This window comes from Symphodus melops, assembly GCF_947650265.1.
Source record: "Symphodus melops genome assembly, chromosome: 12".
Taxonomy (NCBI): domain Eukaryota; kingdom Metazoa; phylum Chordata; class Actinopteri; order Labriformes; family Labridae; genus Symphodus; species Symphodus melops.
Window position 1 is genome coordinate 832,316 of NC_136702.1, and position 22,136 is coordinate 854,451.

Consider the following 22,136-nt stretch of genomic DNA (forward strand, 5'->3'; position numbering starts at 1 on the left):
TTAGAGAAGGAGCAGGGAGACAGGGAGGCTGTGATTGGTTCATCAGAGAGCAGGGAGACAGGGAGGCCTGTGATTGGTTGATCAGAGAGCAGGGAGACAGGGAGGCCTGTGATTGGTTCATCAGAGAGCAGGGAGACAGGGAGGCTGTGATTGGTTCATCAGAGAGCAGGGAGACAGGGAGGCTGTGATTGGTTCATCAGAGAGCAGGGAGACAGGGAGGCTGTGATTGGTTCATCAGAGAGCTGGGAGACAGGGAGGCCTGTGATTGGTTCATCAGAGAGCAGGGAGACAGGGAGGCCTGTGATTGGTTCATCAGATTGGTACCTCGTGGCAGACATTGGTTGAAGTTTTTACAGACTTACAAACTGATACAGATGATGGATTTACTTTGTTCCTTTTTCAGAGAACCTGAGTTATTAATTTCTGTCAGGACCTAAAGACAGTTCCAACCAGAATATGAAAAAGTGGATCTGAAGGAAATGACCGACCCTGACTTTAATAAAACAAATAAAAAAAAAATATTTGAGGATACTTATAAGAACTGTTTCAGGCAGTGTTTAGTTTTGGAAGACTTTAGTCGTCTCTGCTCAGCTGTAAAACAAATTATGAACAAAGATGGCGATCATGGTAAACATTATACTTTCGGTGGTTGGCACTGTTTTTGTGAGCACGCTCAGCACATGATCAAATCATCCGGGCTGATGTGTCCTTGAGCAACACACTAAATCCCTGCATGCACCCTGTCTCCCTGACCATGACCTCTGACCCCGCTGGAAAGCCAATTTGACCACAGCGATGAATAATGTATCACACTTTTATTACACGGCCCACCAATCTCCGCAGGTCGCTCTGTCACTCTGAACCCAACCACAGTGGACAATAAGGAGAGGTCAGAGGTCAGCTGTGCACCTCAGGTGTCTTTATTTACTCCGAGCAGGAGGACATGAAGACGCGGAGGACATCATCTGTGATCGATACTGACACAGCCAACCCGAGCTGAGTGACACCACATGAAAACAGACACTTTTTTCAAACATCAGTGATTGTGAACGTATTTTAATAGACACATAAATTAGATATAAACAGATATTTAAACCCCTAAAGGGCAGAATATGAGACATTTACAGCTAAGATGAAGAAAAACAGCACATTTGAAAGTTTGAAATATCCATTTTGTTTTGTGTTAATTTCTCTTTAAGACTTTCTTAACTTGTTAAACAATGTGCTTCTCTGCTAACTGTTGGACTGTGTGTCTCATTAAGTGTAAATCATGATAGAAACAACAAACGCAGCTCTGACTCACGTGAGAGACTGACAGAAAGAGTGATGTGCGCTCACACACCCACCTTGTGCTGCCACTTCCTGCTCCATGCTCTTCTCCAGACATTTGAAGACTCCCTCAGCTCCTGGGACTCGTCTCTCCTCCTATCAGCGTGTCTTATTTCCTCCAAATCTGCCAGCGGCCGCGCGCATTGGCCTCCGCGCGCGTCGCTCATGATTCCGGGGCAGCGTGTGGGAGGAGCCGGGCGGAGCGACGGAGGGAGGGGTGGCGGGTTAGAGGCGGTGCCGACTGTCAATTGTGTTCCCCTCGTCTAAAGTCGCCTGTTTGTGGCTCCTGGTGCAGCCAGAACCACCGCGCTGTGAGCTGTCAGTCGGAGCGATGCGCTCCGTGAGGACACATGGTCCAGTCTGTTTGTTTTCACGCCAAACGCCGCGCAAGTTTGCTCCTGGCTGCACTTTGACATCGAGCTTTTTGGGAGAGGAGGAGTAGCAGCAGGCTTTCGGGTTGCCTGTTCACAGGGCTGGATTCCTTTCTTGCACCTTCACCACCTCGCCTCACGCGGGTGGTTTGAGCGTTTGTTTTTTGTTGCTGCACAAACTGAAACCCGGAGCCGCCTCGTGGACTCGCAGCGCAGTGTGGGAACCGTGAAGAAGACTTGTTGCGCGCGTCCGGGGAGCGCACGGGTCCGGCTCGCATCCAGCTGTATACCTGCGTGCGGAGCTTTGATTTCAGCACAGAGGCGTTCAGTGAAGCGGGAGTGAGCTGTGAGTCTCACATTAGACTCCCAGCCTGAAGTCAGCACGGCTCGATGCGCTTTGGGAATCTGTTCTTCATTAACCAAATTGGGGTGATTAGTTTCCTCCAGTCCGTCTGTCGGAGCTGCTGATGCTCCAGGAAAACGAGAAGCCTTTCCTCCTGCTTTAAATGGAACCGACGCACAGCGGAGTCAAACTTCAGCTCTCCAGTTAAGTGTTTTGCCCCTCCACGTTACTTTTCTCTCTTCACGATGTCTGAGCGCGATGAATACGGAGACGGCGACGCAGCGCCGGACTGCATCCCGCCGAGAGCGTCCCGAGGTCGGCGCAGCGGAGTCACCCTCCCCGGAGGCGGCCAGGACACCGACACCATCCTGCTGGAGTCCGTGAAGGCAGCACCTCGCCGGAGCAGCATCATCAAGGTAAGGAAACGCAACCAGAGCACACGTGCACGAGACAATGAGGCAGAAACACCAAACGTTTGAAACGTTGTGCCAAATGGTCAAACGCTGGTTTGGATTCCCAGACTCTGTTTGTTTGTGATGTTGCAACAAGTGACCCTGAAAGAAAATCATCACAGTGAACAAGCTTTTATTGTTGGTGATGATTTTGGCTCCCCACAGCTGACCTGGATCCTTTGAGGCCACAGCACCTTGTGTTTGACGCGCGGGTGGCAGCGCGTCATGTGGCACGCGTCTGCGCACCTTACGGGCGCGTCACATGTGCGTAATTTTCAAATTCCTTCATCACCGCGTTTCTCTCCTGTGACTGAAGTGGACACACCACATTCTCAGATGAAGGGATAACTGTGCAGGCTGAACCAGAGAAGTTTCAGTTTCAGGCTTCAACCAATACTTTGATTATTGGTAAGATGATATTAATGTCTCTATGAGACAATGATTTGTCTATACATCAGTTACACAGTAGAAGAATGGAAGTATGGAAGAGGGCATTCATCCATTTATTTTATTTCCGTGCTGGTTCAACAAGTCTAAAAGAACTTCATGTTTCAAGAAAGCCAACATTGTTGTGTTGAGATTTCAGCAGAGAAACCAAACGACAGGGACACGTGGTCTCTGCACCGTGCTGTGAAGTAAGGAGTGTGTGTGTGTGTGTGTGTGTGTGTGTGTGTGTGTGTGCTGACGGCTTCCTTACATCTCTGAGAAATGCAACACAACTTGAAAAAGTTAGTAAAGTCGATCCCGGCTCACAAGTCGGCCGAACTTCTTCTTTTTGTTTTCTCCACAAACTCAAACAAAGGAAGCGTCTCGACTGCACGTCTCCACGCAGTGCGTCCTCTCACTGTTCTTCTGGTGTGCAGTGAATCTCCTGCTGTCACCTGACAGTGCTGCACACTGCAGTATAGAAGTACCTGTTGTCGTCCTGACTGCTGATTGGAGCTTGTTTGAACTTCATCCACACGTTGTGGTTAAAGTTTCGATGCAACTCGCCCCGATGAAACGATAACCTTAAATAGTTTCTCCAGCTCTGAGCTTCTGATTGGGACATCTCCCTCTCTTCATAGAGTGTGTCATGTTCAGACGACACAGAATCATTAAAACACAATGAATCATCGTCAGCTGTCTTTCACTTTTCACACATCAGCAGAAACCGACCTTTCACTTTAAAGGAATGATCTGACATTTCGACTGATTAGAACATTTTTAGCATGATAGCGTTTTGAATCATATGAGAGAGAGAGAGAGAGAGAGAGAGAGAGAGAGAGAGAGAGAGAGAGAGAGAGAGAGAGTTGGAGGAAACCTGCTAAGAAGAAGTTCCTGACTTGGTTTCGGCACACATGAGAGGAGGATGTGGTTAGGAGAAGGGTTGGGTTGTTGACTAATCATAAAGACGGTGTTTTGAACAGTCGAGTTCCCCGGGCGAGAAACCGAACACCGAAATGCTCCTGAGGGGTGTGTGTGTGTGTGTGTGTGTGTGTGTGTGTGTGTGTGTGTGTGTGTGTGTGTGTGTGTGTGTGTGTGTGTGTGTGTGTGTGTGTGTGTGTGTGTGTGTGTGTGTGTGTGTGTGTGTGTGTGTGTGTGTGTGTGTGTGTGTGTGTGTGTGTGTGTGTGTGTGTGTGTGTGTGTGTGTATAAATGTAACGTTCGGTGCTTCACTGGCTTCTTTAGATGCTCGATGAGTTTTACCCGACCGACTCCTCAGACAGCCGATAACACCGGCCGATATTTGCAGATCAAGTCATGAACAATATTACTGGATTTATTCACCAGTCAAATATTGTTTCATTTAGGTTTGATTGTGTTACACTAGCAGTTCTCTGTCACCAGCAGGGGGCGCTGTGTGGATGAGCACAAACATCACGATCTCACGTCTCAGTAACGTTCCTTCCTGCTGTTTTGTGAATGAATATATTTGTACCTGTCTGAAAGGTGAAAGTCGTCACGTGTCGATCTGTTAGGTTTTATGAAACGCTGCTCGACCCCTGACCTCCTGACCCCCTGACCTCCTGACCTCCTGACCTCCTGACCCGGGTCACAACAGTGACATCGTGCTTTTCCATCCTCACCTGTGTGCTCAGGTTGCAGGTCAGCGACCCTCCTGATGGAGCAGAGCGAGGATCATGTTTTGGGATCATTTCCTGCACATATCCGCTCACCTGTCCCCCCCCCCCCCACACACACACACACACACACCGCCCTCAGGTTGTGTGTCAGATTGTTCCGAGGTCGCTCAGCCGAGTACAAGCTGAGACGGGAGAAGCATTTTGGTGACGTTGGAGACGGACGGACGGAGAATATTCAGGCCGTGTGACCTTCTCAGCTCGTTTCACATGTGATGATAATATGACGGCTCTGTGTTTCACGTTGGGGGGGGGCGGGGGGGGGGGGGGTTGTGTCAGGATCACGATGTCCACACTGAGCATGAGTCAGCCGAGAGAGCCCCATCTGGAGGACTCGGCTGAACAGAGACGCCTTTGACTGCTGCTGGGGAGGAAATGGATGACAGGATGGACAGATAAGGGGGGGGGGGGGTGTCGGGAGGGGGGGGGGGGGGGGGGGGGGTGATGTCAGTGACAGGCACCATCAGCTGCTGCAGCCGGGGACGACAATCAGACCAAAGAACCTCTCAGACTTTACTAAATATGTCAGGATATCGATAAGTGTCAAACTCTGAGTGTTTAACTCTGAACATCTACATACAAACATGTCTGTGGACGAGTCAGATCAAAAGGCCTCTGCAGCTGACTGAATCTAATATACTAATAAAAAAATAAATAAATTATGATTTTAGTTCTCCAATGGAGTCGGAGCGATTATAAATATCAAACATGACTTATATTAACGATTCCCTGCTCGGACTTCCCCAGGCAGAGTACCTGCTGCAGCCAATCAGAGCGAGCAGAACAGGAAGTGTCTCTGAACGGACGTCGTGTCCTCTGATCGTCGATCGGCCTCCATGTTTGTTTATGACTTTTTGAGTTTATTGTACAAACTTTATTAAACTCTGAGGGGAAACTGTGGTTCCTTATACACACACACACACACACACACACACACACACACACACGTGCACACACGACCTGCGGAGAGGCACGCAGGGCATGCACCAGAGCTGTTGGAGGTTTGGTGCTTTGCTCAAGGGCACCTCGGTAATGCTCAGGAAGTGACCTGGCACGTCCATATGTTGGTCCGCACCAGGACTTGAACCGGCGCCCCCTCCGGTTCCCAAGCCAAGTCAGAATGAGATTCAGCGGCCCTTTCTTAACATCTGTGTGTCTTAACATCTGTGTGAGCGTCACTGCAGACAGCAGGTCTGGTCTCCTGGTCTCCTGGTCTCCTGGTCTTCTGGTCTTCTGGTCTTAAGGTCTCCTGGTCTCCTGGTCTCCTGGTCTCTTGGTCTCCTGGTCTCCAGGTCTCCTGGTCTCCTGGTCCGGCTGAGTCAGCTGCTGAGTGTGTTGGCAGGATTGAACTTGTCTTCATGTCTTTGCTCTCCAGTGGTTTTAAAAAAACGGTATTTGAGGTTGGACGGTGGTCTGGTGTGAATCCGTCTTTGGGGTAGTCATGAAGGGAAGGTCTGGCTCCTGCACGGCTCACATTACTATGACAACAGACAGGACACCACACATAACATGCTACCTCATGCCCACATGCTCACACACACACACACACACACACACACCCTTGTTTATTCAGCTCACCCCATCAAAACACACACACACACACACACACACACACACACACACTCACACATGCAGGCAATTAAAGCAGCCCTTGTTCAGTCCTCAGTAATTATATCGTCCGCCTGAGAGCCAACATTTAGTTAATGGTTGAAATAATCGACGCCCTCATCATGGTGAGCATCAGCAGATTTCTCCACACTGCCTCCGAGTATCAGTCAAGCTTTATGATCGTAACGCTGAGGGATAAACTCTAAGTTTAACCCTGTAAACCAGTTTGAAACCAGTTAGGTCACCACAGAGACGCCAGCTTCATCTTGACTCGTAGAACGTTTCGTCCAAACTAACCAAAATTTGTATTTCACTCAGTCGAGGATTAAAAGTCTCCAGACATCCGGTAAAACTCTCTGCTACACATCTCCTCCTCTTCTTCAGGTGAAATCAGTGTCCTCGCTCCTCTTCATCATGTGTGTGAAGTGTGTTGTTGTAAATCCACTCTGATCCTGTATTTGATCATGTCTATAAACCCCTCTATTTCAGCCCTGCTCAGAACAGGCTGTTTCTGTGTCTGTAGCTTTAAATATGTAAATGAGCTGTGTCTGACCACGCCCCCTCTCTGGAAGGGCTCGGGTGTACTCGCTGCTTTCTGGCTCCATGTCCTATTGTTTACGGTGAGAAGGCAGACTCAGAGGGCAGAACAAACACCTAGCTGTGGGAGTGTCACCCACCTGGGGGAGGGGCTACTGCCCTTTGTGATGTCATGAAGGGAACATCTCCAAACGGCCTGTTTGAGCAGGCAGAAGACGGAGAGGATGGACTCTTCTCATCACTGGGGGGTTTGGAGACAGACATGTTGGAGAGTAAATTACAGAATATGTGACCTTTAAATGAATCTAACAAATTTTCTGTTTGAGAAGTTTCTTCTTCTACAGGGAGATAAAAACCCGACATGAGTGTTTTTAAATGTGTGTAACTGTCAGATGATTTGCAGAAGCTGAATTAATAACCTTCACACCTTTTTGGAAGAATCTCGAGCAAACAATCTCCGATAATTCATCCGGCATGTCAGTCTCAGCCTTGAAAACGCTCCAACAGTCCGTGACCTTTTGACCCCTGAGGGCCAGAAATAGCTCGCCGTTCTTCTCGGGTTTATAAGAAAATAATTACGTGTGCTGAACTCTGGAGAGAAATGTCTGCTGGTGCTGCTCGAGGTGGACGAAACCTGCACGGGGAGTTCATACATCCAAGACGTGTCTTACTTTTGAAAACATCGAAAGGACAAAAACAATCTGTGACGCCTCATTCAGGCCATTTTCAGCTGTCGGAGCGCCGCTGCATCACGCCTGCAGAGCGAGTTACTTATCATGTCTGTTCGCTCTGCACTGAACCTCCGAGCATGCAAAGAGCAGATGAACTCCACACAGGGCGTTAAATCAGCCCGCCGCCAGGTTCAGACTGTGAAGCGATCCTCAGACGATGCAGCAGCGTGATGACGGATGGCGCTCTGCCTTTCAGGGGTCAAATGATGATGATAGAATCACGTCTGAGATCTCATTTCACCGCTGAACGCTCGCTAAACTTCCTCCTGTGCTCCTGTCGGTTAAAGGCTTTAGATCACGCTCCCATTCCCGTTTTTAACTTCCCATAAATCTTTGATGGACACTTGTGAACCTCTGCGGAAACATTGAACACGGTGCGTCGGTCGAAGCCTCCGAGCAGGACGGGACGGAGGAGGGAGACGGCGTCTTTCAGCGGTGAGCAGTCAGGCGACACGCCGGCTTGTCAGACAGAACGCCAACCGTGGCGTCCCCGGAGCCTCGTCCTGGAGAACCTGAGTGTGTCACAGGTTGCAGGATCCAAACCCACCGAGTGTGGAGCGGGACTCGGGTCGTTTGACGAGTCGCCAAATGAACCCGAGCTGACCCGACACTTACAGAATATTTAAAAGTCCCAATCCCGGTAAAATGACTCCTCTCTGCGTGCTGCTGTTTTTAGGAACGCCACGTTTCTAACGTTCTACGTTTGGTTGACCTTCAGCTGCTGGTCGATCGGATCTCCAGCGGCACTCCGAGTGTCTCCAGACGCCGCTCCGAGTGTCTCCAGCGGCGCTCCGAGTGTCTCCAGCGGCGCTCCGAGTGTCTCCAGTGGCACTCCGAGTGTCTCCAGCGGCGCTCCGAGTGTCTCCAGACGCCGCTCCGAGTGTCTCCAGTGGCACTCCGAGTGTCTCCAGCGGCGCTCCGAGTGTCTCCAGACGCCGCTCCGAGTGTCTCCAGACGGCGCTCCGAGTGTCTCCAGACGGCGCTCCGAGTGTCTCCAGCGGCGCTCCGAGTGTCTCCAGCGGCGCTCCGAGTGTCTCCAGCGGCGCTCCGAGTGTCTTTTTACTCCTACATGGATGTTAAACCGGTTTATCGTCACCAGAACAACAAAATGTCGACCTGCAGAAACAAACCTTCGTCATCATAAACTGCTAAATAAAGACGCAGGACACTGAAAGGAAACTCTCTCGTGTTGTTCCTGCTCGTACGGCGAGAAACAAACGTGACACGGCTGCGTGTGGTTCCTGTTTATGTCTCTCAGGTTGTTTTGGTCTTTTCTCCAGTGTCCTCCTCGCTCGGAGACTTTTATTTAGTCTTTGTGTTTTCCTGCCTCTCGTTCGTTCACAAACACTTTGAGTCTTCACACTCTGTTCCCGTTTGCCTCCCGCCGTGCCGGGAAGTGAACAACGATTTGTTGACGAGGCGCTCCTGGAAGCCGATGGAGAGTAAACGACAATGTGTCCCCTGTGACTTCATGAGTGTGTGTCTGCAGAGTAATTAGAGCCACTGAGGGCCCTCTGTCTTCCAGTATCACTCGGCTACTGGTGCCTCGTCTCCACCTCATCCCAGCTGCTGGTCAGGAGACGACGAGAGAGAGAGAGAGAGAGAGAGAGAGAGAGATCAAACATCTCCACATTCATTATGAAAGTGCAGCTTCAAAGCTGGAACAGAAAACAAGCTGAAGGACTCTGCGTCCTTTTAGATCCCCGTTCAGACACTGACATGATGCTGGGAGAGGAGACGGGTGACCAGCGTGGACGACCCGTGCAGCACACTTCACACATCCGCCCGCGACACAACGACAAAAACACCACGAAAAAAACCAAACGTTTCTCCGCTCTCGCTTTGTTTGTTTGAACCTTTGGACGTGTGTCCATGTTAGTAGATGAGAAGAAGTCGCTGGTGTCATATTTCTTTAACATGGCTTGTTGTAACTTTTCTTTGGTGTTGGAGGAAAAGCTGCACAGTGTTTGTTGAACTGTATTAAAGGTTTTAGGGTTCAGGTGAGAGCGAGCGAGAGAGAGAGAGAGAGAGAGAGAGAGAGAGAGAGAGAGAGAGAGAGAGACTGACATAATGAGAGAGCGTTCACGTCATTAGCGTTAAAGCGACTGCTGTGGGATTAAAACAGTGACCTTCAGTCCCACGGCGGCGAGGTTCCCTGCGCTGGAATGAAAACACGAGAGCATAAAGAGGATTTCAGATGTGAATTAGTGGAAACACTAATTAGGTGAAAAGCTGAGTGTCTGCTGAAGGACGAGGACAGACGGTCTGCAAAGTCCTCGCACTTCAAGAGCGTGAACACAACCGGCCCGTCTGCCTCTCGCCGCCGCCGAGCGCGCTCCTGCAGCGTTTCAGGAAACAGGAAGTGGATGATGTCTCTGCAGGCCGGCGAGAAGAAACGCTGAACGTGTGTGTGTGTGTGTGTGTGTGTGTGTGTGTGTGTGTGTGTGTGTGTGTGTGTGTGTGTGTGTGTGTGTGTGTGTGTGTGTGTGTGTGTGTGTGTGTGTGTGTGTGTGTGTGTGTGTGTGTGTGTGTGTGTGTGTGTGTGTGTGTGTGTGTGTGTGTGTGTGTGTGTGTGTGTGTGTGTGTGTGTGTGTGTGTGTGTGTGTGTGTGTGTGTGTGTGTGTGTGTGTGTGTGTGTGTGTGTGTGTGTGTGTGTGTGTGTGTGTGTGTGTAGCAGTGCGTGATGTTCACCTCAGGGCGGAGAGATCGTTGAAAACTCCAGAGACGACTTGTCAGGTTGTTTTGCTGTTTTGCACAGATGCACACACACACACACGCACGCACGCACACACACACACACACACACTCTCTCTGTTTGCTGGTTTGAATCTTCGTCTTCACTGACGGCACACGTGGACACGTAGAAGTCTGATTTATTGACGTGTGCGTCAGAGAGAGAGAGGTGTAGCGGAGGGAAGATCATTTGATCATAAGAGAAACAAAAAGACTTTTTGGATGTGTTGCTCAGGATGTCTCTCTCTCCTCTTTTGGACGACTCGACTTTAGTTTTTGTTTGAAAAGGAAAAACAAAATCACAATGGTTGTTTTTATTACAGCAACAAACGATGTCGTCACAGCCTGAAAAACAGCCGACATGATTCAGCAGGTGAACCGAGGCGTGCTGAACTCTGAAACCTTGAACAAGAGCAACAAAGATCACTACATGCTGCAGTGAACATAAGAGCCTGTTATACTGATCCAACATGTCAGGAACATGAATAAGTCATGAGACTTTGTTTTTAAAGGAGCAGTCTGCAGCTCTGCCCCCTAGTGTTTAAAATGAGTACTGCAGTCTAAACTCTAATCATCACAGAGAGCTGGCTCTGCCCCTCCTCTCACACAGGTCAGCATGTGGTAGACACTGTAGCTTCAGTGTTTAGCCAGCTCTGCATGTGGTGGACACTGTAGCTTCAGTGTTTAGCCAGCTCTGCATGTGGTGGACACTGTAGCTTCAGTGTTTAGCCAGCTCTCCATGTGGTGGACACTGTAGCTTCAGTGTTTAGCCAGCTCTGCATGTGGTGGACACTGTAGCTTCAGTGTTTAGCCAGCTCTGCATGTGGTGGACACTGTAGCTTCAGTGTTTAGCCAGCTCTCCATGTGGTGGACACTGTAGCTTCAGTGTTTAGCCAGCTCTGCATGTGGTGGACACTGTAGCTTCAGTGTTTAGCCAGCTCTGCATGTGGTGGACACTGTAGCTTCAGTGTTTAGCCAGCTCTGCATGTGGTGGACACTGTAGCTTCAGTGTTTAGCCAGCTCTGCATGTGGTGGACACTGTAGCTTCAGTGTTTAGCCAGCTCTGCATGGGTCTGTAAAGCTTTCTGCGTTCTAACCTCTCTCCATGTTTCATCTCCAACATTGATCCTAGTTTGAGCAGCTTTCTGCTGCTGGAGCTTATTAGAAACATGCAGAGGCTTTTTAGCTCGGGTACAATCACTTCTATCTGAAGCAGTTCCACTGCCCGCTTCCATCGCTGCAACACCTGTTCACCTGATAACTGCTCTCATATCTGGCAAACCCAGGGGCGTCCAAAACGGCCTTCAAAGCCCCGCCTACCTTCTCTGGTCCAATCAGATCCAGAGCATTCAGGAGCAGAATCTAAAGTTAGAAGGAGGACATACTGGCTGCTGCATTGTTGTCAGAGAAGCTTCAACACAGCAGGTTTCCTTCATGATCACACAGGAAGAGAGCAGCTCTCTGATTGGTCCGTTAAGGATGTCTGTATTGTGGGATAAAAACACAAACTGTGTCCTCGCTGGTCTCTGTGGAGAGAGAGAGAGAAATGTTGTGTACCACGTCAGACGCTGAGGTATTTTATCTCCTGATTAATTCTGCCAGCAGCGCAGGAATGTCACTGACGATGTTATCATGAAGTGCAGTCTGAATTCTTCTTCCTATAGACCAGAACAGGAACTGATCCCAGACCGGCTCGTTGACGCCGTTTCTTCAGCAGAGAAACCAGAAACTTTTTCTTCTTCACGATTCAGACGAAAAAACCAGACGGAAACTTTTCATCTCATCTTTGAACCGCTGCGAGTTTGTGCCAACTCCAGCTGACTCCTCGCTTTCTGAGGCCAGTGGGTGTGTCCTGATTTACCAAAACGTTTAGACTACAGTGTGTGTGTGTGTGCGCGTGTGTGTGTGTGCGTGTGTGTGCGTGCGTGTGTGTGTGTGTTTAAACTAATACCCTTAATGAATGTTCTTTTGCTGCTTTCTCATAAGAATAAACAGATTTGAGGGCGTTTCGTGTCTTCTCCTCAGTGAGTCAATTACGTGTGTCATAGTGTGTTAATGTGTGTGTGTGTGTGTGTGTGTGTGTGTGTGTGCGTGAGTGTGTGTGAAGGGCATGTTTCGGCTCTTTCGGAGCAGAGGAATGCTGCGCGGCTGCCAGGCTTGGATTCTGTGACTTCACTGGGACGAGTGGAGATCCCAGACACCACACACACCTGCTGCCATGGCAACCACATAACCCCCCCCCCTCCACACACACATACACACACCCTTTTATCCCGACCCAGTACCCGCTCCTCCCCGCTGTAAAGAAACTGTGTATGTGTGTTCGAACATGTTGTGACTTTTGAGATATTTTAAAGTGTGTGTGTGTGTGTGTGTGTGTGTGTGTGTGTGTGTGTGTGTGTGTGTGTGTGTGTGTGTGTGTGTGTGTGTGTGTGTGTGTGTGTGTGTGTGTGTGTGTGTGTGTGTGTGTGTGTGTGTGTGTGTGTGTGTGTGTGTGTGTGTGTGTGTGTGTGTGTGTGTGTGTGTGTGTGTGTGTGTGTGTGTGTGCTCTCATCTCGAGTTTTCAGCATTGTGACAACGACTTTTCCCATCATGCAACAGGGTTAAAAAAATATCTTCTCAGTGTACTTTTTAATTCACAGAAAAACGATCTTTGAGTGTTTTTAAATGAAGACTCTGATTCTTCATCAGAAACCAAAACACACTCTCATGTTCTGCCACATCACACACGTTGCCACGGTTACCAAAGCATCACACATTGATGCGCTGATTGATTTGGAGCTCGCCTCCTCGACATTTCTGAAAATCAGCGAACAGATTTGCAGGAGTTTCCACCAACATATGTTACTCTACATCGTCCTCTCTCTCTCTCTCTCTCTCTCTCTCTCTCTCTCTCGCTCGCTCGCTCTCTCAGTTGTATTCAGGCCGGAGCGAATCGCTGTGGAGCGATACAGAAGAGGACAGTGTTGATGACATGGAGGGCTGTCAGGTGCTTCTGAAGGCTGCTCTGAAACATCGTATAGACGGAGCAAAGAAGATTTACTGTTTTACTGTTAGAACAGAAAATACATCAGAGGTGATTCAACCCCCAAATAATCAAAACATCTCTCAGCATTCTCCATTTCTCTCCCAGGCGTTCGATGTTGGATCTCCTTTTCTCTCTCTTTAATCTGATTAACCTCCTGGTACAGTCTTCCCTCTGGAGATCGTCAGGAGCACTTTTGTGAAAGCGGCTGAAGTTCCTGTATTTGGGTTAAAAAGTTACCGGGTGACTCATATTTTTATTACGAGGGCGCCATATGTGTGCTAATCCACGTCTAAAAATAGTCCCAAATAATTCACATTTTGCTCCTCCCGTCCGATGACTCAGCTTTAAAGACAGAAGAGAAATCACACTTTGTAGAGATGTGGATCTTCAGGAGGAAGAGGCGGACCGACGCTCCTTTTTCCTTTTCTTTGGGATTTACCGTCAAAAAACCTGATCAGTTTGATCCTTTTAAGAGGGGCCGGATTTACGTTCTTTATGCGACTGAGCAGATTTATAAAACATGTTGTAGTCGTGTGCAGCTTTGTTACGTAACGTGAGAGGAGCCGGACTCGTGCTGCTCCGTCTTTAATCCAACACTCCTGACTTCAGAACAAGAATTCGCAATTTCCTCCTTAGCTTATGTTGCATGATTTATCATTTCTATATAAAACCTCCAACCAAAAACCTCCACTGAATTCTTTATAAAACCTTTTTTCTTCACTTGGTCTTTGCAGCCGGGTGACGTCATGGACAGTATGTGGAAAAATTCACACACAGCCAAACGCCGGCCTTTTTATAAGAAGCAGAGAGCGAGGTCTGGAGGAGCTGAACATGCAGATTAAACAAGTTTGCACGAGAAGCCTCTTTGTCTTTTATTACACGGGCTTGGCTGCTTGATTTCAAAATAAAAGCCTTTTCTCTTTGTTTCCAATCAAATGATGACAGAAAGTGAGTTTGTAAAGAAATCAATGATAACATTGTCGGTACATTTAAAGGTTTTCTTCCAGAGTTTATGGTCTGTAGTTTGACGTCTCAGCAGACGGCTTCTCATTAGCCTTTCTCCCAGCGCTGGCGAGCAGCCCTCCCCGTGCAGCCTGGCAGCGTTCAGCCTCCAGACGGCGAAAAGGGAGCCGGCCGACAAAAAAGTCATTTTGTATAGAAGCCTGAGATAAAGTGTTCCTACTTCTTCGTGGATTTAATCCCGTAGTAAACATCAGCAGCAGGACGTTCATTTCCTGAATGATGGTTTAGAGTCAAAGAGAGCAGAAAGAGGGGAGGAGTCATTGCCTTGTTAGCCTTTGATGTCACACGCACGCACACACGGGAGGTCAGCTGCTCAGTGTGTCAGGACTCGGGTTCGGGACACACAGGTGCATGCTGGACGTGAAGGGTCCTGAGACCTTTAGAGACCCGTTGTCTTGAAAACCTCCTCCGTCAGAAGCGGCACACTTCGTATTGGCCGGAGTCGGGAAAAAAAAGCTTCTTTCAGACCGTCCGTCCTCCAGCGGCCACTTCACGCACGTCAGCCTTGACCTTTGACCCTGAAGGAGCACATCTCAGCCGAGTCTCCTTGGCTACTGCTCGGGGAGGAAAATAACGGCCTCTGTGACTCCTGCATCTGGCTCTGTGTCTCAAACACGCCCTTCGTTTTCCCTCTCAGGGACTTTTTGTTTTTTCTCAGCTGTGAGTCCAAACTGTCCAGTGTTTCTCATCGCACGCGTTGCAGCTTGAAGCATTTATTAAAGTTGTTTTGTCCTGAAGTTCTTCCTTTCATTGGGAGGGACAGCTGAAGACAGACGGAGAGCGTGGGGGACGACGTGCAGAAAACGGTCGAGGTGGGATTCGAACCCACTTTGGAACTTTGAGGCTTTTGGTGCGTTTGATCTCAGAGGTTGGAAAAGTTTGAGTTGCCAGTTGGAAAAGTCATCGTGAGCGTTCCCTGAAGTCTCGTCATTAAATCAGTCACGCTGAAAGTGTCGGCGCTGCACGCCGCTGCGGCGGTTCCCTCACAGCGACGAGCTTCCTTGTCTGACAGGCTCTATATGTTAGCTAACACAAAGGTGCTCCTGCAGACGTGCATGTTGATGTCTGACTTGTTGCTAACTCGGGTGTGATGTCATTCGGAGGTGGGCGGGGCACTAACAGAGCTTCAGTTAACGACCAATCAATGAACGTTTGACGAGTCCTTCAGTCACATTTCAAGTTGACACGTCTGACACGACGGATGATCCATGACCTGTTTCTGTCCGACTCTTATTTTCTTCATCATTAATCACTCCGTCTTCGCTCCGCTGGCGTTTTTGCAGTGATGGACAGAAGCCGATAAAAACTGGCGTGTTTGTTAACGAGCAGGCGCGGGGCGGGGCGGGGCGGGCGGGCGGGCGGGCGCTCAGCTGGTAAACGCACGGAGACAGACTATAAAAAAAAATAAATAAATACGCGTTTAGAAAAGAAAGACTCATGGGACACAACCAGGGCTGACACACTCTTTACACACACACACACACACACACACACACACACACACACACACACACACACACACACACACACACACACACACACACACACACACACACACACACAGACATTATGTTTCAGCTTCAGGCCGTTCAGATTCAAACAAGGGCTAATTAAAATAATTACCTCTTTTCTAGCATGAAGAGAATCTTCACTTCCTGCTGCAGGAGTCACACAGACGTCACCAGGACTCCATCCAGAACTCTCTCTCTCTCTCTCTCTCGCTCTCTCTCTCGCTCGCTCTCTCACTCTGTGTCTCTCTCTCTCTCTCTCTCTCTCTCTCTCGCTCACTCTCTCTGTCTCTCTCTCTCTCGCTCGCTCTCTCACTCTCTCTCTCTCTCTCTCTCTCTCTCGCTCACTCTCTCTGTCTCTCTCTCTCTCGCTCGCTCTCTCACTCTGTGTCTCTCTCTCTCTCTCTCTCGCTCACTCTCTCTGTCTCTCTCTCTCTCGCTCGCTCTCTCACTCTGTGTCTCTCTCTCTCTCTCTCTCTCATAATTGCTAACATTTCCTCTGTGGTCGCTTCTCGCCACTTCGTGCAAATTGTCCGTTCTTTCTCGTGTCGAGTTTTTCACCGAGGCCTCCGAACGTTTTTCTGAAGGGGACATTTATCACCAAACACGAACGCATGTATTTTAAAGCCCGCCAAGTTGTTTCCTTTTCTACGTTCATGTTCAATCCGTCCATTTTCTTCCACTCCTCCGAGGTCGGGTCGCGGCGGCAGCAGCAGCGACGTACTCCGGCTCCTCCTGGAGGCGTTCCCAGTCCAGACGGGATATGTGATCCCTCCCGGTCTGACGTGGGGTCTCCCACGTGCACATTAAAAACCTCCAAAGGGAGGCGTCCAAGGAGGATCCTGATCAGATGCCTAAACCACCTCGGATATCCTCCCGAGTGTCCGAGCTCTGGGGGGCGGGGCCAGTCTCAGATAAGGAAGTTTGCTTCCTGGTTATTGACTGTTTGAGACGCAGCAGAGCTGATGGATGTCTCACACACACTCTATACAGAATGTCTGTTTGAGCTCGGTCTTCAGAGTTTCTGTAGGAGTGAGAGGTCCTCCCGTCACGTTGGGCGGTGGGCCGATCGCAGCGGCAGCTTGTCGTCGCTCCTCAATCCCATTAGCTTCTTTCCCGTCTCACACTCTGACCTGAAGAGCAGTGATGATGATAATCTGCTGCAGCTCACTCTGACGGGATTACCGCGACTCCCCTCGTCCATCCGCTCAATGTGTAAATCAGCTTATTCCTATTCTGGGGAATGCATTTTTTTTATACGGGGTCAAAGGTCGTATGTCTGCATGTTGGCAGCTGGCTAACTTGTGTGCTGATACATCTGATTTCTGCCATATTTTAACCCAGGAGATCTTCAGTACACATGACCTCAGAGTGATGATGGACCTAAAGCGTGCACGTCATACCTTCGTTGCCAGCACGCCGTGTTTAGGATTTCCTCCGTATAAAGGTCACGCCGTCGTAGTTGTGTGTACATTTGAAGGTAAACTGCAAACAGTAACATGTTCCAGCTAATCGGGCGCACTTTATGACGCCACCACGGGCCAATAAAAGGCCTCGTGTCAGCGCACGGGCTGCGTGGTAACGTCCGTGTGTGTTTGTGCTTCAGGGTCAGCGAGGATGCTTCAGGTCATCTCTCATGCGGATGGACGTAAGGAGAGCGTTTAATTAGCTTAGCCGCTGAGCTGTGCTTAAAGCAGAACAAGAGACTTACCATAAGAACGCAGCTTTAACCTTTTGAGACAGGGGCCGCGGCGAGCACGCGGTGGGAGACACGGGGCGCGGCGAGCACGCGGTGGGAGACACGGGCCGCGGCGAGCACGCGGTGGGAGACACGGGCCGCGGCGAGCACGCGGTGGGAGACATGGGGCGCGGCGAGCACGCGGTGGGAGGCACGGGGCGCGGCGAGCACGCGGTGGGAGGCACGGGGCGCGGCGAGCACGCGGTGGGAGACACGGGGCGCGGCGAGCACGCGGTGGGAGACACGGGCCGCGGCGAGCACGCGGTGGGAGACACGGGCCGCGGCGAGCACGCGGTGGGAGACACGGGCCGCGGCGAGCACGCGGTGGGAGGCACGGGGCGCGGTGGGAGACACGGGGAGCGGCGAAACAGGAGCAGAACGATGATAGGCTGACAGCGAGGGAGGGACGCCATGTGAGTGAGCGTGCGAGAGAGAGAGAGAGAGACTGAACTGAACCTTCGCTGGAGCTTTTTTTACTGGAGAAAAACGACCTGCGACGGACGCCACAATCGTTCTCCTGTTCAGCGTTTCCGTCTTTCTGAACGCTGATGAGATGAAGTTTGTGTTTTCGGTTCCTCTCACGCTCGACACGCTCGTTTGACCACGGATGACACGCAGACTTAAGGTCACAGCTCGTAGATTAAACACGACACGATGTCGCCTGTTAGCCGTAATTAGCCGGCTCGTTTGTTCCACCTTCACGCTTAAAGAGCATCGCTCTGACGCTGCGTCACGCGCTGTCATCCATCACCCACACGTGACGCCCCTCGTGGTGGCGAGACGTTAAGGTCGTGTGCGTTTTGTAGTTTGATCTCATTCGAATACAAAAACCACAAAATCAGTGACGGAAACTCACAACGCTCGTGTTGGTTGATATTTATTCTGGGGTCAGCGTCCTGCAGCTCATCCTGCCGCTCTGACACACATCATCACTCCTCGCCGGCGGCGCCTTTATGTCAGCTTCTCCAGAAGATAAAAGGCGTGGGCGTTTGAACAATCACCTTTTCGACACGCACTCCAGCACTTAAACGTGTTCTTTTGTCTGCCTTCGCTTTTTACAGATCCACCTACACGCTCTTCTTTCTTCTTCTTCTTCTTCTGTACCTCTGTGACAGGCAGGTGGGCTTCCCCCCCGCTCGCTCTCTCTCTCTCTCTCTCTCTCTCTCTCTCTCTCTCTCTTGCTCGCTCGCCCCTTCTGTGCCTCCATTATGCCGTTGTATCGTAAACATTTCAGTCACACTCAGTTTGCAGCGCTGGCTGATTTATTTAGCGCCGTGCACAAAGCTGTCCTCTCCGTCTCTGTCACTCCCTCTCACCCTCAAAAACACACACACACACACACACACACACAGACACACACACACACACACGCGCCTTCGAGCTCTGTCCAGCTCTCCGGCCGAGGAACCATCACGTGTTGGATATTCAGTTCCTGTAAGCGAAGCATCGATTAGCATCGATTAGCATCGATTAGCAGACGTTTAGCGGGTGTAGCTAAGTGAACAACTCTTCAGCTGACATCGCACACACGGGGATCGTTGCACCGGCTGAGTGTGAAGTTCACGATAAACCCGACGTGTGAACTCGTTCTTTACTTCGCCTGTGTCGTGACCAGCAGGACGCAAAGTGAGACGGGGGGGGACATGAAGCCCTGCGGTGACGAATAAGCGTGCAGAGCAGCTGCATGAAGTGAAGCTGTTTGTTGCTTTTCATCTCGTAGATTAGAATCTGAGGACTCGGACGTCGATCTTAAGTTCTCATACTTCTCTCCTGTGTCTGCCTCCCTCCGCCGTATTCCTGTCCTCATATTTCCTTCTCTCTCGCTCGCGGGGTCTCTAGTCTAGACGTCTTATTAAAGTCAATAACACGGAGCGACCAGGAGAGACTGAGTAATACAGATAGCCGGAGGCGAGCTCTTTACCTCGCTGCTGTTTGTGTCTCTGTGACTTCATGAATCCGTGTGCATGTGATTTATTTTGTGCAATTCGTTTAGAGCGATCGCCTCTCCATTGAGGGAAGTCGTGGGGGGGGGGGGGGCTTATCTTAGAGAGCTACTTTAGTCCCCGAGCCTGGCAGTGAAGCATGAAACTGGGCTGAATGCAAATACGCTCGCTGCACACCTGAGAGCAGCACGAGGCAGCCGGCCTGTTTGTGTGTTCTCGCCCGCTGTAATTGAAATTCGGGACGGCATGACCCACAATGCTGTCGTACTGAACCATTAGCTGGGCAGTGGTGCGCGCCAGCCTCATATTCCTCCCACTGACTGCAGTTTACCTCGGCTAAATAACCCCCCCCCCCCCCCCCCCCCCCCCTTTCAATAACCTGCAGAAACAGATCCTGTTGTCAATGTTTGTCCCCATTTCCTCTCACTCTTAATTTGACCTGAGGAAGGGAAGACGCTCACGGGTTATTTCTTGCAGCATCATTTGTCAGCCGAGCTGTCAATCACAGCGTCACACCCCTCTCCGTTTGATGGGGCTCGACTGCGTCCGTCCGAAGGGGGAGAATCCCGATCCTTTTCTCCATCGTGGATTTGATTGTTCGCCATGATGTCATAACCGTGCGAGGGAGACCGACCTCGAGCGATCGAAGGTTTCTGTTCCCGCCGGAGCTCGTCTGATGTCATGATATCACGTTTAAAGAGAACTACACTACCCACGGTCAGAGAGCGTCACAGCCACGTGTCTGGTCCGTGGAGCTCGCTGTTACCATGGCGATGTTTTGTTTCGCTAGCATGCTCGTGACTTCAGCATCGCAAACTAGATGAAAGTGCAGCGTTTATATTTACAGTACAAACACGAGAACGACTGAAGTTACATTATAGATCACGCAGAGTCACTCGCAATGCATTGTGGGATCTGGAGTTCGTTGATACTGGACGTAAAGCAGATCAGCCGAGTCGCTCCAGAACGTTTCTAAACTTGACACGTGGTTCGGTCGGGCACCCGGAGAGTTGCCAGGTCACGTCCCGTGTGCTGCCCAGTTGCCCTTGTGCAAGACACAGAACCCAAAACCGCTGTGGCGTGCAGCGGCCCAACTCTGACTCAGGCTCCTCACACACACACACGTGCACACACACACACACAGACTGCAGTAATGCATGTCCTCGGGTCCTGTGTGTGTGCACGTGTGTGTGTGTGTGTGTGTGTGTGTGAGAGTGTGTGTGTGTGTGAGGAGCCTGAGTGTAGAATCAGAATAAATGAACCCACCGTTAACGCCACCTTGATTTCTCGTCTCCTGGTTTGTAACCTGTGTTTGATTTTTGAAACGTGTCGTGTGACCTCTGACCTGCTTTAGTTTACGAGCGCGTTCTTTTCACCTGCTGGATCCGTCAGCGTTCGTCTCTGCACTCGATGACATTTCTGTCCCCTCTGGCGTTGGCGTGCTCGCGCCGCCCGTGCTGAGAGCTCCGCTGCTCAGGGTGAAGATTTTCAGAATGAATACAAGTCGAGAGCTGCTCGTCGCCGTCCACGAGAGCGAGTCACCACAGTGGTGCTTATCGCCATGGTTACGGTGATGCAGGATGGCCTATGAGGAGCGTGCCTCCTGCAGACATCGCTGTGTGCTCTCATTACCGCCCTGCGTGAGTCCCACCCAGCTGTGAGAGGTGGGGAAGAGGGACGCAGGGAGACGACAATGTGGGAGGAAAGATCGGTGTGTGAAGAGCGGATGCGGAGGGAAAGTGGAGCACCGGGGGAACGAGGAGATGATTAGAGATGGAGAGCGGCTGGAGAACGCTGAAGGGCCTCCCAAGAGAGACGCTCGACACAACAATGGATGCAACGTGACGAAGAGAGAGCAGAGACACAGATCGATGCTGAGAGGGGAAGAAATCCACAGAGGATGAAATCTGACTAGATTAGTCGTAGACCAACACACGAGAGAACACACACACACACACACACACACACACACACACACACTCAGAAAGTCAACATGTTAGTGTCATAAAAACATGCTGAAGTGGATATTGCATAAATTGTGACCCTCAAAAAAGTCTGATTGGACTGTTTGGGCAGATTCAGCTGTCAGAACAAAGACTGGAGATAAATCCAGAGACGAACACAAAACAGATAAATTACAATCCGTTCGTCTTGGGACAAAATCTATGATGGAAACGATGCTGCAGGGAGTTATTATATAGGAACATGTTTCCTTTTTTAGAGCTCGGAGCGGAGGTTGTTACTGTGGGAACACGGAGAATAAACGTCCATTGCATGCAATTATTTCAGGGACTTTTTTTTTTTTTTAAGTGGTCCGAGGAACCGGATTATTATGGTTGGACGTTAAAGCTCCTTCACTTGGAGTTTCATCTGATGACTGCACTCGTTCTCTTTCTTGATCTTTCCTCCTCTCGACCTCACAAATATCTGGCTGCCGTTAAAGTCATGGAAGGAAAGGAGAAAAGGTGACCTGTTAATGGTTGTGCATTAAAAGCTTTTTGAAGCTTTAATGAGGCGTCGCTTGAATATGTCAGACCTGATGTTAACTTTATGATCCAGGCTGTTTGTCTGAATCATCTCTTTTAGATCGAGACAGAAAATGTCATGTTGTTTTTCCAAAGTATCAGTTTAACACACATCCGTGTTTTAAGTGGATGTTTGATATCTGAC

General features: G+C 50.0%; 2 protein-coding genes across 2 annotated transcripts in view; one reads left to right on the plus strand and one right to left on the minus strand.

Annotated features, from left to right (window-relative positions):
- The first annotated feature begins 1,294 nt into the window (after positions 1 to 1,294).
- plcl1 (phospholipase C like 1) overlaps positions 1,295 to 22,136 on the plus strand; it is a 49,895-nt gene continuing 29,053 nt past the window's right edge. The window contains 1 exon segment of the mRNA XM_079358018.1: positions 1,295 to 2,459. Coding sequence (XP_079214144.1) covers positions 2,289 to 2,459 — 171 coding nt within the window. The 5' untranslated portion in view covers positions 1,295 to 2,288.
- dnajb11 (DnaJ heat shock protein family (Hsp40) member B11) overlaps positions 11,580 to 22,136 on the minus strand; it is a 146,732-nt gene continuing 136,175 nt past the window's right edge. The window contains exon 10 of the mRNA XM_079358033.1: positions 11,580 to 11,617. Coding sequence (XP_079214159.1) covers positions 11,595 to 11,617 — 23 coding nt within the window. The 3' untranslated portion in view covers positions 11,580 to 11,594. The remainder of the gene's footprint in view (positions 11,618 to 22,136) is intronic.